A 13223-nucleotide genomic window follows, 5' to 3' on the forward strand; every position below is an offset into this window, starting at 1 on the left:
TTCATGGTTAAATTAGCATAGTCTGTCAATTTTATCACAATTAAATACAGCCAAAATCTTGAGGTTTTATTGCAGGTCCTACAAGATCTTAGCCCCTGTTTTTTGAATGGCCTTCCCTCCTACTAGGATAGTCTTGTAAAAAATTTTAATGTTCCACCTTAGGGCATTTGCCTTGATCAATAACACTGAATACTTAAAATGGAAATGGCATCTTATTTAATGTTGACTGATTCAATTTCTTCTACTTTTAACATCCATTTTTCAGAAGGTAATCATCAAGATTCAGAGAGACTAAGCAAGTTTCCAAAGTAAGCATGGAATTAAGATTTTAACAAAGTATTTCTTACTATTAAGCAATACTGACTTTTATGCTATGACAGAGCTGTATTCTCCATAGTGCACAGATACTTGCAAATGTGTAGAAGAATCCACAAAACGAATTAACTGTACATAGTAAACTTTATTCACTATTAGTAGCAATTATTTCTCATATTCATCTCCTGTCCCTAATCATATTTTACACAGTTTATAATCTAATACTGAAAATGTCTTGGTTGGATCTATTTTTTTATATTGAGTAGTTTGTTGTTCAGTTACTAAGTCGTGTCTGACTCTTTGCAACCCCATGAACTGTGGCACACCAGGCCTCCCTATCCTTCATCATCTCCCAGAGTTTGTTCAAATTCATGTCCATTGAGTCAGTGATGCCATCCAACCATCTCGTCCTCTGTCACCCCCTTTTCCTCCTGACCTCAAACTTTCCCAGCATCAGGGTCTCTTCCAATAAGTTGGTTCTCCACATCAAACAGCCAAAGTATTGGAGCTTCAGCTTCCGCATCAGTCCTTCCAATTAATATTCAGGGTTGGTTTCCTTTAGGATTGATGGTTTGACTTCCTTGCAGTCAAAGGGACTCTCAAGAGTCTTCTGCAACACTACAGTTCAAAAGCATCAATTCTTCACCACTCAGCCTTCTTCATGGTCCAACTCTAATATCCATACGTGCCTACTGGAAAAACCATAGCTTTGACTATATGGACCTTTGTCAGCAAAGTGATGTCTCTGCTTTTTAATATACTGTCTAGGCTTGTCATAGCTTTTCTTCCAAAGAGCAAGCGTCTTTTAATTTCATGGCTGTAGTCACCATTCATAGTGATTCTGTAGCCCAAGAAAATAAAGTCTCTCACTGTTTCCATTGTTTCCCCATCTATTTGCCATGAAGTGATGGAAGTGGATGCCATGATCTTCATTTTTTGAATGTTGAGTTTCAAGCCAGCTTTTTCACTCTCACCTTTTACCTTCATCAAGAAGTCCTATAGCTCTTCGTCACTTTCTGCCATAAGGGTGGTATCACCTGCAAATCTGAGGTTGTTGATATTTCTCCTGGCGATCTTGATTCCAGCTTGTGCTTCATCCAGCCTGGCAGTTTGCATGATGTACTCTGCATATAAGTTAAATAAGCAGGGTGACAATATACAGTGTTGACGTACTCCTTGCCCAATTTTGAACCAGTGAGTTGTTCCATGTCCAATTCTAACTGCCTTCTTGACCTGCTTGGTCTTTTTAAACAAGACCAAAATATTTTTAAACAGATTCCAAATAAACTTGCTTAAATAAAAAAAAATAAAATAAACCACAGTGAGATATCACTTTAATATATATCACTCATTATAGCGGCCATAATTTTTTAAATAAAACAGAAAATAACACATGCTGCCAAGGATATGGCAAAATTAAAACTTTCATACATTGTGGTAGAAATGTTAAGATGTGCCACTGTAGAAAATAGTTTGGCTTTCCTCAGTACATTAAACAGAGAGCAGCCAAATGGCTCATCAAATTCTACTCCTTGGTATATACCCAAGAGATATGAACACACATGTCCAAATAAAAACATATACTGAAATATTCACAGTAGCACTACTTACAACATCCAAAAGGTAAAAACAATCTAAAAGCCTATCAACTGACGAACAGGTAAACAAATGTAGGATATCCTAATAAAATATTATTCAGGCATAAAAAAGGAATTAAGTACTGATACATGATTCAATATGGATAAATCTTCATATTATACAGTTTCTTCTATATGAAAACTTCAGAATACCCAAATCCATCGAGCTAGAAAGAAAGTACATTAGTGTTTGCAAGGGGAATGGAGAAGTAGTATTGGCAGATATATGGTTCCTTTGTGGGGGATAAAAGAAATGTTTGGGAATTAGATAATGATGGTTGCACAACACTGTACTTAATGTCACTAAATTATACACCCTTGAGTGGTTAAAATGTTAAAATATTTAAGAAAGAATGGAGGACTTAACAAATTACGACCTATTGTTTTAAATACAAAGATACAAATGCTCTAATGCAGATAAAAGTTATAAATCTGAGTAATAAAGCAGCAACATTTGAACAAGACCTACATTTTACCTTAATATGTATAAACGGTGATCTCTAAGAAACATTCAAAGATTTTTAATTGCAATAACTACATTCATGTGGGCCAAACCAGTAATTCCCAGTAGGAACTTCAAGAAATGCTTCATTCTGTTTGGCACAGTGATTAAATACAGTTCATTTCATCAATATGCCATATCCAATCCCCATTCAACAGCAGAGTCTTCAAATGGAGATAGAAGGCAAAAAATGTGGTAAGAGCAAGAAAGTAAAGCAAAAAGTTTTATTCTGTTGTGAGCGGTTACAAGAAAAGGGTCTTTAGGAGAGAACTGGCATTCTCTCTCTCTGCAAAAGGAAAAGTTACAATTTTTAAAAGTTTAGGTTTTACAGGCAGAAAGAAAATCAGACCTGATTCCAGAATTCATTCTTCAAGTCAAGTAGCCCTAGCTCCCATCCAGAATAATCAGGTGAATGTTTAGAATTCAGATGTGAGAGACAAATCACGGAAAACAGTATTAAGTGGATGGCAATACTTAACAAATAAAAGTTATTTAAATCTTTTAATATTATATTTGGAATGGGGAAGGGGGGGGAAGTATACCTAAAAGTCATTATTATCTGCCTTGAAATTCCATCTTTGCCCAAGTTCATTCTATTTCAATTCAAGTACTAAACTACTATATTATCATACCTATAATGTCTCAGTTGATACTTAGCTTGTGCTATTATTTTAGGGGGTAAGAGGTGGGAGTTAGAGGTATATGACTATATTCTCCTAAATTTACAGTCATTCCTCAGTAACTATGGGGATTGGTTCCAGGATTCCCCCATTACCAAAATCTGAGGATGCCTAAGACCCTTATATAAAATGGCAAAGTATTTGCATATAACCTATGATCTTCTTCACCTATGCTTTAAAACTTATCTAGAATACTTATAATGCCTAATATAATATAATTGGTATCTAAGTAATTGCCTATGTGTTTCAAATTCAAGTTTTGCTCTTTGGTACTCTGAAATTTTTTCCCCAAATATTGTCAATCGAGTTTGTTTAAATCTGCTGATGCAGAATCCAGATTTGGCATAACTGAGCATGGATTCAAGTATCTGTCACCCCCATGCTCAAAATATTCAGAGGCTTCCCATGTTTATAAATAAGGATAAGGTACAAACCCCTAAGCAAGAATTTGAAGCTTTCTGCAAAATAATTCACACATGACTTTCCAATCTTATCTAACCACAACTCTTACCTCAAAGAAGGTTCTCTTTCCCCTCTTCACCCACTGAACATTCTTTTACTTCTCTTTAACAGCAACACATTCTCCTTATAATTTCTTCTTTAAAACCCAAGAGTACTCCCTACTGGAGTGTAAACTCCTCAAAGAAGGAAACTGGTCTGAGTTCATCTCTTTTTTTCCTTATGAGAAAAAAACAAATTGCCTTGAACAGAGGAATACTAAATGTTTATGTAAATGATGATAATGCTTGCTCAGGGATTCCTTAAAAGAAAAGAATAGTGATTTGTTGAGTATTTTTTAAAAGCTCTGAAGTCATTAAGTACCATAAAATATTTTTCTTCTATCTCTAAACTGAAATATTCAATAAGCTCTCTTGGATGCTCTACATTCAGCCTTTGGAAGAAGTGCATTATTTCATATACTTAACAGGTCCAGTCACTTTAATATGAAACATTCATTCTTAATTCTTGTAGATACTCAGAAAACACAGTGAAAATTCATAAATAGGGTGTTTTGATTTGAATGCTGGGGATACCTGAGGAAAGTTAGAAATGGGAAAGGCAAGAAAAATAAGAGGTGGGCAAATTCTCTCTAACTCTATAGAAATTAACCAAACCTAGCTTTAAAATCTCTAAATTGGGCTGATAATATCAGTGTTAAAAGTAAAAACATTTTAAAATACAGTAAAAGCAAAGATGTGCCCCCTGATAAAATGTGCCAAGAAAAGCATATCACTTCATACTATTTCTAGCAAAATACACGGCCACAGGGAAACATCAGACAAACCCAAATTTACTGGCCAGTGTTCTTCAAAAAATGGGATAGAAAGGGATAAAAAGGTAAAGTGAACTGCTCCAGATTTAAAAAGATTAAAGAAACATGAAAACAAAATGCAACGCCTGTTCCAGAACTGCATCCTGGACCAGAAAAAAGAAATTGTTGTCTTTCACTATGACGGACATTAAGAATCAACTGGCAAAATGTGAGTAAGGTCTGTAGGTTAGAAATAGTATTGTATCAAAGTTAATTTCTAACTTTGCTAATTATAATGAGGTTATATAGAAGAATATTCCTATTTGGGGGAAACTTTTAATTTTGAAATATAGTAAAAAGGCGATGATTATTCTTTATCTGGTTGAAGGTAGAATCAAATTCATCACCCAAGGTTATAGTTATAAAAAACATTTCAAAAAATCATTCAATGAAACAGTACAGGAGATGAATAATATATTGACTAGAAAGTTATTTTAAGTATCTTTGATTCATGGATAGACATTTTTTAAATATCATTTATAAAAACATCAAAACATCTTTTTTGAGCGGGGGGGGGGACTACAAGCGAAAATGCAAATTAGTACAGATTTTTTTTAAGTATAAAGTAAGGTCCATGGGGTGCCTTAACTTGTCTTGTACACATAAGCAGTACTTAGAACAGTTCTTGGCACATGGTAATAGTAATTATTAACAACTAATTTTTGAGTAATTATTATGTCACACTAACCTAAGTGTTTTGGGTCCACTAACTCACTTAAACTTCACACAGTCCGAGAAATATTTGGGGAATGAATCAATACTTTTTGCAGGATGACAATTAGTCAATTCTGCAATGACATGAGCTCCTAAAAATCACCAGGTAATGCAAAATTATACAATGAACACCATAGGACTCTGGGGGGAAATGGGATTAGAAGCACAACACTCCAAAAACTTCATCAGTGACACATATTTTAAAAAAGACAAAAACCTAATAGAAATAGTAGCACAATTTTACACAGTTTACACACATTAAGTGATTAAGAAATACACAAGTACAACAATAAATATGGCACTTTACCTTGAAAAAGACCTGAAGTTTGCTTGTGGAAGTGGGCATCAGAAGGGTTGCAGCTCATGAATTATTGTGAAGTGATGGAAGGAGGGTTATCTGAAATCGGATGGAAAATTGTAACAATAGATGTGGATGGGTGTGGCTCATAACACAAGGGGTGAACTGAGGTAGCTGATAGAGGTCTGAGGCATGTGCCTGTATATGCATGTATTTTAATGCAGCTCAGTTCAGCTTCCTGCATTTACCTAGGGCAAACTTTCTATAAAGGGCCAGAGAGTAAATATTTTAGGCTTTGTGGGCCATTGGGTCTCTGTTGCAACTATCCAATTCTGAGACTCTGCTATAAAAACAGCCACAGGACAATGTAAACAAATGAGTTTGGTGTGTTCCAACAAAACTTTATTTACAAAAACAGGTCACTGTGGTGGCCATAGTTTGCTGAACCTTGACCCTGTAAACAAAATCCTGAATAAGCAAATACAAATTTTGTCTTATGCTCAAATTGTTACCCACTGTATCAATCTTGTTGGAACAAATGAACTTTTTTTTTTTTTTTTTCAAAACAAGCATTATAGCAGAGCTAAATTTGGAATGCTATCAAATAAACCAAAAAATAACTGATATATTCAAATAAGCAAAATAAATCCAATATTACTAAAAAAAAAAAAACTATTTTTGATTTTGGATTTTAGAAATCAAATGTTACCCAAAAGTCAACTGACAAACGACCAAAATAAAGACAACTAATGATACATTTTGAATGCTTGTCATTCAAAATCTGTGCATTAAATTCTACACAATCTTTAAGAAAAATGGGTTATGCTTTTAACAGCTCTGCTGAACTAAAATTATCAGGCTCAGTCACAAGCTTTTATAAGATCATCAAGCCATAAAAGTTAACATACAAACTTCACTATAAGATAAGTTCTAAAGATCTGATATACAGTATACAGCATGGTGACTCTAGATAACAACACTGTATTATATCCTTGAAAGTTGCCAAAGAGTAGATCTTAAATGTTCTCTCCACAACAATAATTTAAAAAAAGGTAATTATTGTAGCAGTCACCTCAAAGTATATACGCATAACATAACATCACACTGTATACCTTAAATTTACACAATGCTGTATGTCAATTATATCTCAATAAAGCTAGAAAAAAATACTAGTTGCCAATGGTTATACAATTATTTGCCCAGGAATTGAGTTAAAGATTCTAAGTTTACCTCCTTTCAGTTAGAAAACTCTAATATACTTAACATTTCTTTGCTCAAGCTGCTATACCTCACATCTGAAATCCTTCTCCAGTCTTCTTTGTCAAAAATGTATGTATCCTCCAAGAGCACATTGAAATACTATCTCTAAGCCTTTCCTGGACCCCATTAGAAATGTCTTCCTACTTTAAACTCCCACAGCAACTAAGTTTTTACCCAACGCAGCATTTAGCCCTTTATATCCTGCTTCAAATTTATTTGTGAACATATCTTATTTCCTCTGCTATGTAGAAAATAAGACTAATCTTTAGCCATACTAATCCCCCTGTTGGACTGCCCTTTTTCATAGTCAATGCCTAACTGCTAACTTATCTTCAAGACCCAATACAGATATCATCTCCTCTGCAAAATTTTGCTAGACATCCCCCAAATTAGGCTTTTCTTCATTCTGATCCCAATAGATCTCCATTTTAGCATTGCTCTGTAAATGTTTATTTACTATTTCCCTCCTTAGGTTAAAAATGCTTTAAGGGGGCAGGAATTTTGTCTTTTACCCTTTGCATATGCTAGAACAGTGCCTAGCACCTAGTTGATACTCACATTGATCAATGAATAAAGCACCTCCCCCCCAAAAAATGGAGCATAGGGTATATATACACATGAATACCATTGCCATACAATGATTTCTTAAACAAATATTATATGTAACACTTAACAAGAAAACTGGACTATTGATACCAAGAATGGCTACCGTGCATCTTAAAACCGTAAGTTTTAAGGCAAACAAATTCAAGAAAGATATTTTCCCTCATCACTTCTCCCTACTCCCAAAAAGGCAAAGTCAAAAAATGATAGACACTAACATAAATAGGACTTTTAATAACTTTATGGACCATCTAGTACAAATTCATTCTGCAAATGATAAAGCAGAGGCCTAGAAAGGATACATGATTTGTTTACAATCAGTTGAGCAATAGAGCTGCAACTAGAAAACCTAGGTTTGGCTCAGAGTTAAGCATTCATTCCTCCACAACCAGCAGATCTAGTCTCAGGAACTCTTTACACTCCTAAAACACTTAAAAATTAACAAAGATCCCCAAAGAGCTTTTAGTCTATTGTCTTGTAAGAACCGCTGTTATGACCATGTGCAGAGAGATCCTACTTAGACACTCCTTTTACTGCCCTGTTATATTCAGCATTCCTAAAGGAAGATCTATATTTCATTTCCCATGGCTTAACCCATCTGAACAGCTTCTGCCAATGTCCAAAGAGAACATAAAAGGTCTGGAGAAAACAGACTTCATGCAAATCCAAGAACTACCTGTATTCTGTCACCCAATCTGTAAACTTATTCAGATTTCAAAACTGAAATAGGCACATAAATACAATTTCTTACCAAAAAAATTATTTCACATACCTAAATCTATCTACAAATACCTTTAAGTACTACACTTATCTTATCTCTAGAAATTAAATATAAAACTGAAAGCTCATGATCAACTATGCCAAGAGATGCCAATAATGGGCAGTGGTCTGATCACAATTAAAATAAAAAATGTCTTTCTTTTCACCCCCAGCAATAACATAACCAAAGAACTGACATTTACAATACTTTTCATTAGAACAGGGAACACTACTCAATGCTCTATGGTGACCTAGATAGGAAATAAATCTTAAGAAGAGTGGATATATGTATAACTGATTCACTTAAAAACTAATACAACATTGTAAAGCAACTATACTTCATAAAAAGTTAATTTAAAAAATTGTTTAAACCCTTTATAAAATTTGCATGTACTCCCCTGCCACAGGCCTGGCTTAATGCTTTCCACAGAGTGGGAATGCACATATTTCACAGATAACATTTTTAAAAAACTAGGCTAGTATGCAACTGATTGTAGACTATCACAATAACAGACACTTTCTAAGTCATTTTCTCAACATCTCTCAATTTAGACAACTTCTACTTTTTAAAATTTAAGACCAATGACTAGTTATACTGCTTTCAGCTTTTCAAGTAAGAAATTGCCATATGGTTCAGAATGACAAGTCTATCAAATCTCTAAGATCTTTACATGAAAATAAATGAAAGTTTATCTGTCAATCAGAGGCTGATCTTTCAGGCCAAAAAAATGAAGAAACAATCTTATTGAAAACAAAAACAAATAACAAAAAATTATTTAAAAACAATAACAAAAACTTTACTGAGCCACTGATTTTTCAATGTATATTTGTCCTTCGGTATCCACACAGGGTATCTTGATTCCAAGATCCACCATAGATACCAAAATATGAAGATGCTCAAGTCCCATAGTCAGCCCTCCATATCCTCAGTTTTGCATCCTGGGATTCAACCAACCACAGGCTGAAATCCCCAGTATTGAATGGAGGAACACAGTGAAGTGAAGGGAAGGGAAGGGAAGGGAAGGGAAGGGAAGGGAAGTGGCTCAGTTGTGCCTGACTCTTTGCGACCCCATGGACAGTAGCCTGCACCAAGCTCCTCCATCCATGGGATTTTCTAGGCAAGAGTCCTGGAGTAGGTTGCCGTTTCCTTCTCCAGGGAATCTTCCCAACCCAGGGATCAAACCCAGGTCTTACGCATTGTAGACAGACACTTTACCGTCTGAGTCACCAGGGAAGTCCCAACATAAGATTTAGCCAAATCACCAATTCATGTTCCTCCCTCTTGCCTTTTGGCTATTTTTTCACCACAGAATCCCAGAAATGTTCCTTTTTATAAAATGTAAGTAAAAATCAGAAACTAATCTTTGCTCCTATTTTTAAGTGCCAGACAAAGGATCTGATAAAAGAGAAAATCTGGAACAATTCCCTAAAATAACATTAATGACAATGTATAGAATTGTTCATATCATTTCTGCCTCACATATAAGAAAATCAAGAATGATTTAAGATATAAAATAGATAACTAATAAGAACCTGCTGTAAGGAACAGGGAATTCTACTCAATTCTCTGTAATGGCTAATATGGGAAAATAATCTTTAAAAAAGAGTGGATTTATGTATATGTATAAATGATTCACTTTCCTGTACACCTGAAACTAACACAACATTGTAAATCAACTATACTCTAATAAAAGACTTTTTTAAAAAAAGAGTGGTATTGTGGATTTAACTCACTCAAGCATTACCTGTCAGATTATCCTTCACCTATGATTATGACTTGAGATGAATAACACTTCATACTGAGACAGTTCTGAACACCCACTTGGATCTCTTTCATAGTAAATAATCAGAGAGCATCACACTTTTTAAAATTAATTTTTTTTATCTATTATATGTATTCTTTGCAAGGGGGTTTTCACATAGCTTAAGATTCTCCTGAAATTAAAGGCCCGTTATCTTACTATTTCATATGAACATAAAAGGCAAAATATTATAAACACCTACAAACTCAAAGACCTACAACAAATGACAACAGCAGCTAACATGAACTTCTTCCATTGTAATACTTGAACTAAATTAAAATGGTCATAATCACGTTCTTTCTGGTAGCTCAAGGAAGTATTAATGTCTTGTGGTTAAGAACATAAGCTCTGGAGTCAAGACTCAGTTCAATTCCAGCTCCATCAATTACAATTTATATAACTGATCAATTTCTTTGCTCTCTCTATGCCTCACTTTTCTCATCTGTAAAATGGGGAACACCAAGTACTTATTCCATAGAGCTGTTTTGAAAATTAATTAAAATTACAAAGGTAAAGGTCAACAATAAGCACTCAATTTTAGTTATGATTATTATTCTTACACCAATATATACAAAAATTCAAGGCCCGTAAGAAAAACTGACCCTCACATAAACTAATTCTATTCAGAATGTTTATACATAATTAATTTGTTCACCCTAAAAGAAAGGGAGAAAATCCAAGTTCAACCTACAATTTTAAATGCAGACTTTCTGAGATTTAGTAAAATCTAAAGGTCATATTTTGGAGAAGGCAATGGCAACCCATTCCAGTGTTCTTGCCTGGAGAATCTCTATTTAACTGTAAGGTACACCCTTCATGTATAGCAACATGGGCACCTGATAATAACTAGCGAACAAGTTGTACTGGGTACCTCTAATGTGCCCAATATCAATTAAATAAAGGCTTACTGCACTCAGAACAATGAACACAAAGTCAGAAAACAAAGCCACAATCTTTACACAACTAGGGATCTACAATCTGAGAACTAAAGTCCATTTTTTCCCCCTCAAAGGAAGGAACACATCTTCCATCTACTGCTTGTTAATGCAGAAAATAGACATATAAGTATCATAGGTTCATTACCAAATTCTATACACTAGCTAAAATGCTCTAAAAACATACATGCATGTGTGTGTGCTAAGTGGCTTCAGTCGTGTCCGACTCTTGCGACCCTTTGGACTGTAGCCCACCAGGCTCCTCTGTCCATGGGATTCTCCAGGCAAGAATACTGGAGTGGGTTGCCATGCCCTCCTCCAGGGGATCTTCCTCATCCAGGGATTGAACCGGCGTCTCTTATGTCTCCTGCATTAGCAGACAGGTTCTTTACAACTAGCGCCACCTGGGAAGCCCAAAAACATACATAAAAAGATAAAGGGAAGTCGCTCAGTCGTGTCCAACTCTTTGCGACCCCATGGACTATAGCCTACCAGGCTCCTCCGTCCATGGGATTTCCAGGCAAGAGCAATGGAGTGGGTTGCCATTTCCTTCTCCAGAGGATCTTCCCGACCCAAGCATCAAACCCAGGTCTCCTGCATTGTAGGCATATGCTTTGCCATCTGAGCCACCAAGGAAATAAAAACATACATACCTGTATACTATTAAGATGGTGGATACACACACACACATATATATACACATACATAAATATATACGATCCTAATAGTTACTCAAAATCACATTTTGCCAACTACATATGAACTTCTGACCTATGCTCCCTGTAATTTTACTTTGCCATTAGGAGCCAAGAATACAACAGTGAAAAAATTACTGTATTCACAAGGGATGAAAAGTCAAATATCAACCCGCCTGAAAAGCAAGCCATTCACCTGTGTAAAAGTGGTATACATTTCATATTAACAACCCATATTTTTAGACACTATCAAGAGCCAAATTAGAAGCACAAGAGAAAAGCAGCCTCAACCTAATAATAAACGTGCTTGATTAGTAAGAGGTGGCCTGCCAGTCACCGCTTCCTTGGAATAGATTTTATTTCCCATCAAACCAAGTTAACGTGTTCCCCATCCCTCTTGGAATAAATAAATAAACAAAAATAAGGCCTAATTATTTTTGCTCAAAATTTGCCCATAAAATGGAGACACATCTGATGACTGCCTTACCACCCATTAAAGCTGGACTACACAAAAAGTAGTACACTGGGGTCCTCTGGAAGCAAAACCCTGCGTTATTACCCCTTTGCCTTCAAGATAAATCCAGGGCTACTCCTCAGGATCTGGAATAGAGAAGGAACCCTGGCAAGACCCACCCATTCACCCCACAAAATGGGCTTGTCCCCAGGGTTTGCAGAAAAAAATAAAATTCCGCAAGGCCGGGGTATTCCCGTCCCCAGCAGTACAAACGCCACTGAGTCTTCCCAGGATTTCACATCCTCCCCACCGCCCCTCCCCCTCCTCCCACCTCTCGCCCCTCTTCTGCCTACCCCCTACCCTCTCTTCTTACCCACGCGGTTTCTAGGCCCAAAGATTAGTAAGAATTATCAGGATACCAAAAACCGCCTCCCACTTGGGGGTTTCAGTTCCACAGGCAGCGAAGAATAAACAGAGGAATTCACCTAAGCTCCGCGGGTTTGGAGAGGCTTGAGAAAGCGCCCGACAAACCAGGCCGCGCCCCCCGTCAACCCCTACCCCCCCACACCGCGGACTGGAGCCTACTTCCGAACCCTCCTCACCTAAAGAGAAAACGATGCCTCTTTCCGCTCAGCAAAACACAGGCCTAACCCACCAAGCCAAAGCTTTCCCAAACACCAGGTTTAGAAAACGCGTAGGCCGAGACAGCTGGGACCCGTGAGACGGAGTTGTGTTTTACCTCATGGGCTCAGCGGTCATGTTTTCGCTTCTACGCCCTGTAGGATTCAGCGACCGTAGGGCGCGACTCTGCCCTCCCCGGCGCGCAGTTAGGGTAGAATGCACTGGACCCTTAGTCGTCACTAGATCTGGCGCTGGATCCTCCCCACAGCTCAGAGGCCGGCACCGCTGCCACCGCCGCAGGAGCCGCGGAAACAAAGCGACGCTGCCGCCGCCGCCATTTTGTTGGGCCGAGGCTCAGGCAGCAGAATTGGCGCGTCCTCCCTCTTCCTCTTTCAGTTACCCATTGGCTATCTTATCTGCAGTGCAGATTCTTATTGGCTACAGAAATTCACCTTCTTTGGGGGCCTGTTGCTAAGGGGGTCTACGTCATTTGATCCCCTCCGCCTTTTCATTGGGGGTCTAATTCAGTCCCATTGACTTGAAAGTGCTAGTGACGTATTTTGACTTTATTGTGAAAATGCTTTTTAATCCATCCTCTTTTCCCTGACATATTGACAAAACAATAACAACAACATA

The 13223-nt window shown here is 36.9% G+C and overlaps 1 protein-coding gene across 1 annotated transcript in view; it reads right to left on the reverse strand.

The window, feature by feature from the left end:
- The window catches only part of ATRX (ATRX, chromatin remodeler), a 235207-nt gene extending 222216 nt beyond the window's left edge, over positions 1-12991 (reverse strand). The window contains exons 1-2 of the mRNA XM_018043618.1: positions 12988-12991; positions 12706-12940 (exon numbers count right to left, since the gene is read on the reverse strand). Of these exons, the coding sequence (XP_017899107.1) occupies positions 12706-12940; positions 12988-12991 (239 nt within the window). The remainder of the gene's footprint in view (positions 1-12705; positions 12941-12987) is intronic.
- Positions 12992-13223: the final 232 nt, after the last annotated feature.

This window comes from Capra hircus, assembly GCF_001704415.2.
Source record: "Capra hircus breed San Clemente chromosome X unlocalized genomic scaffold, ASM170441v1, whole genome shotgun sequence".
NCBI classification, from domain to species: Eukaryota; Metazoa; Chordata; class Mammalia; order Artiodactyla; family Bovidae; genus Capra; species Capra hircus.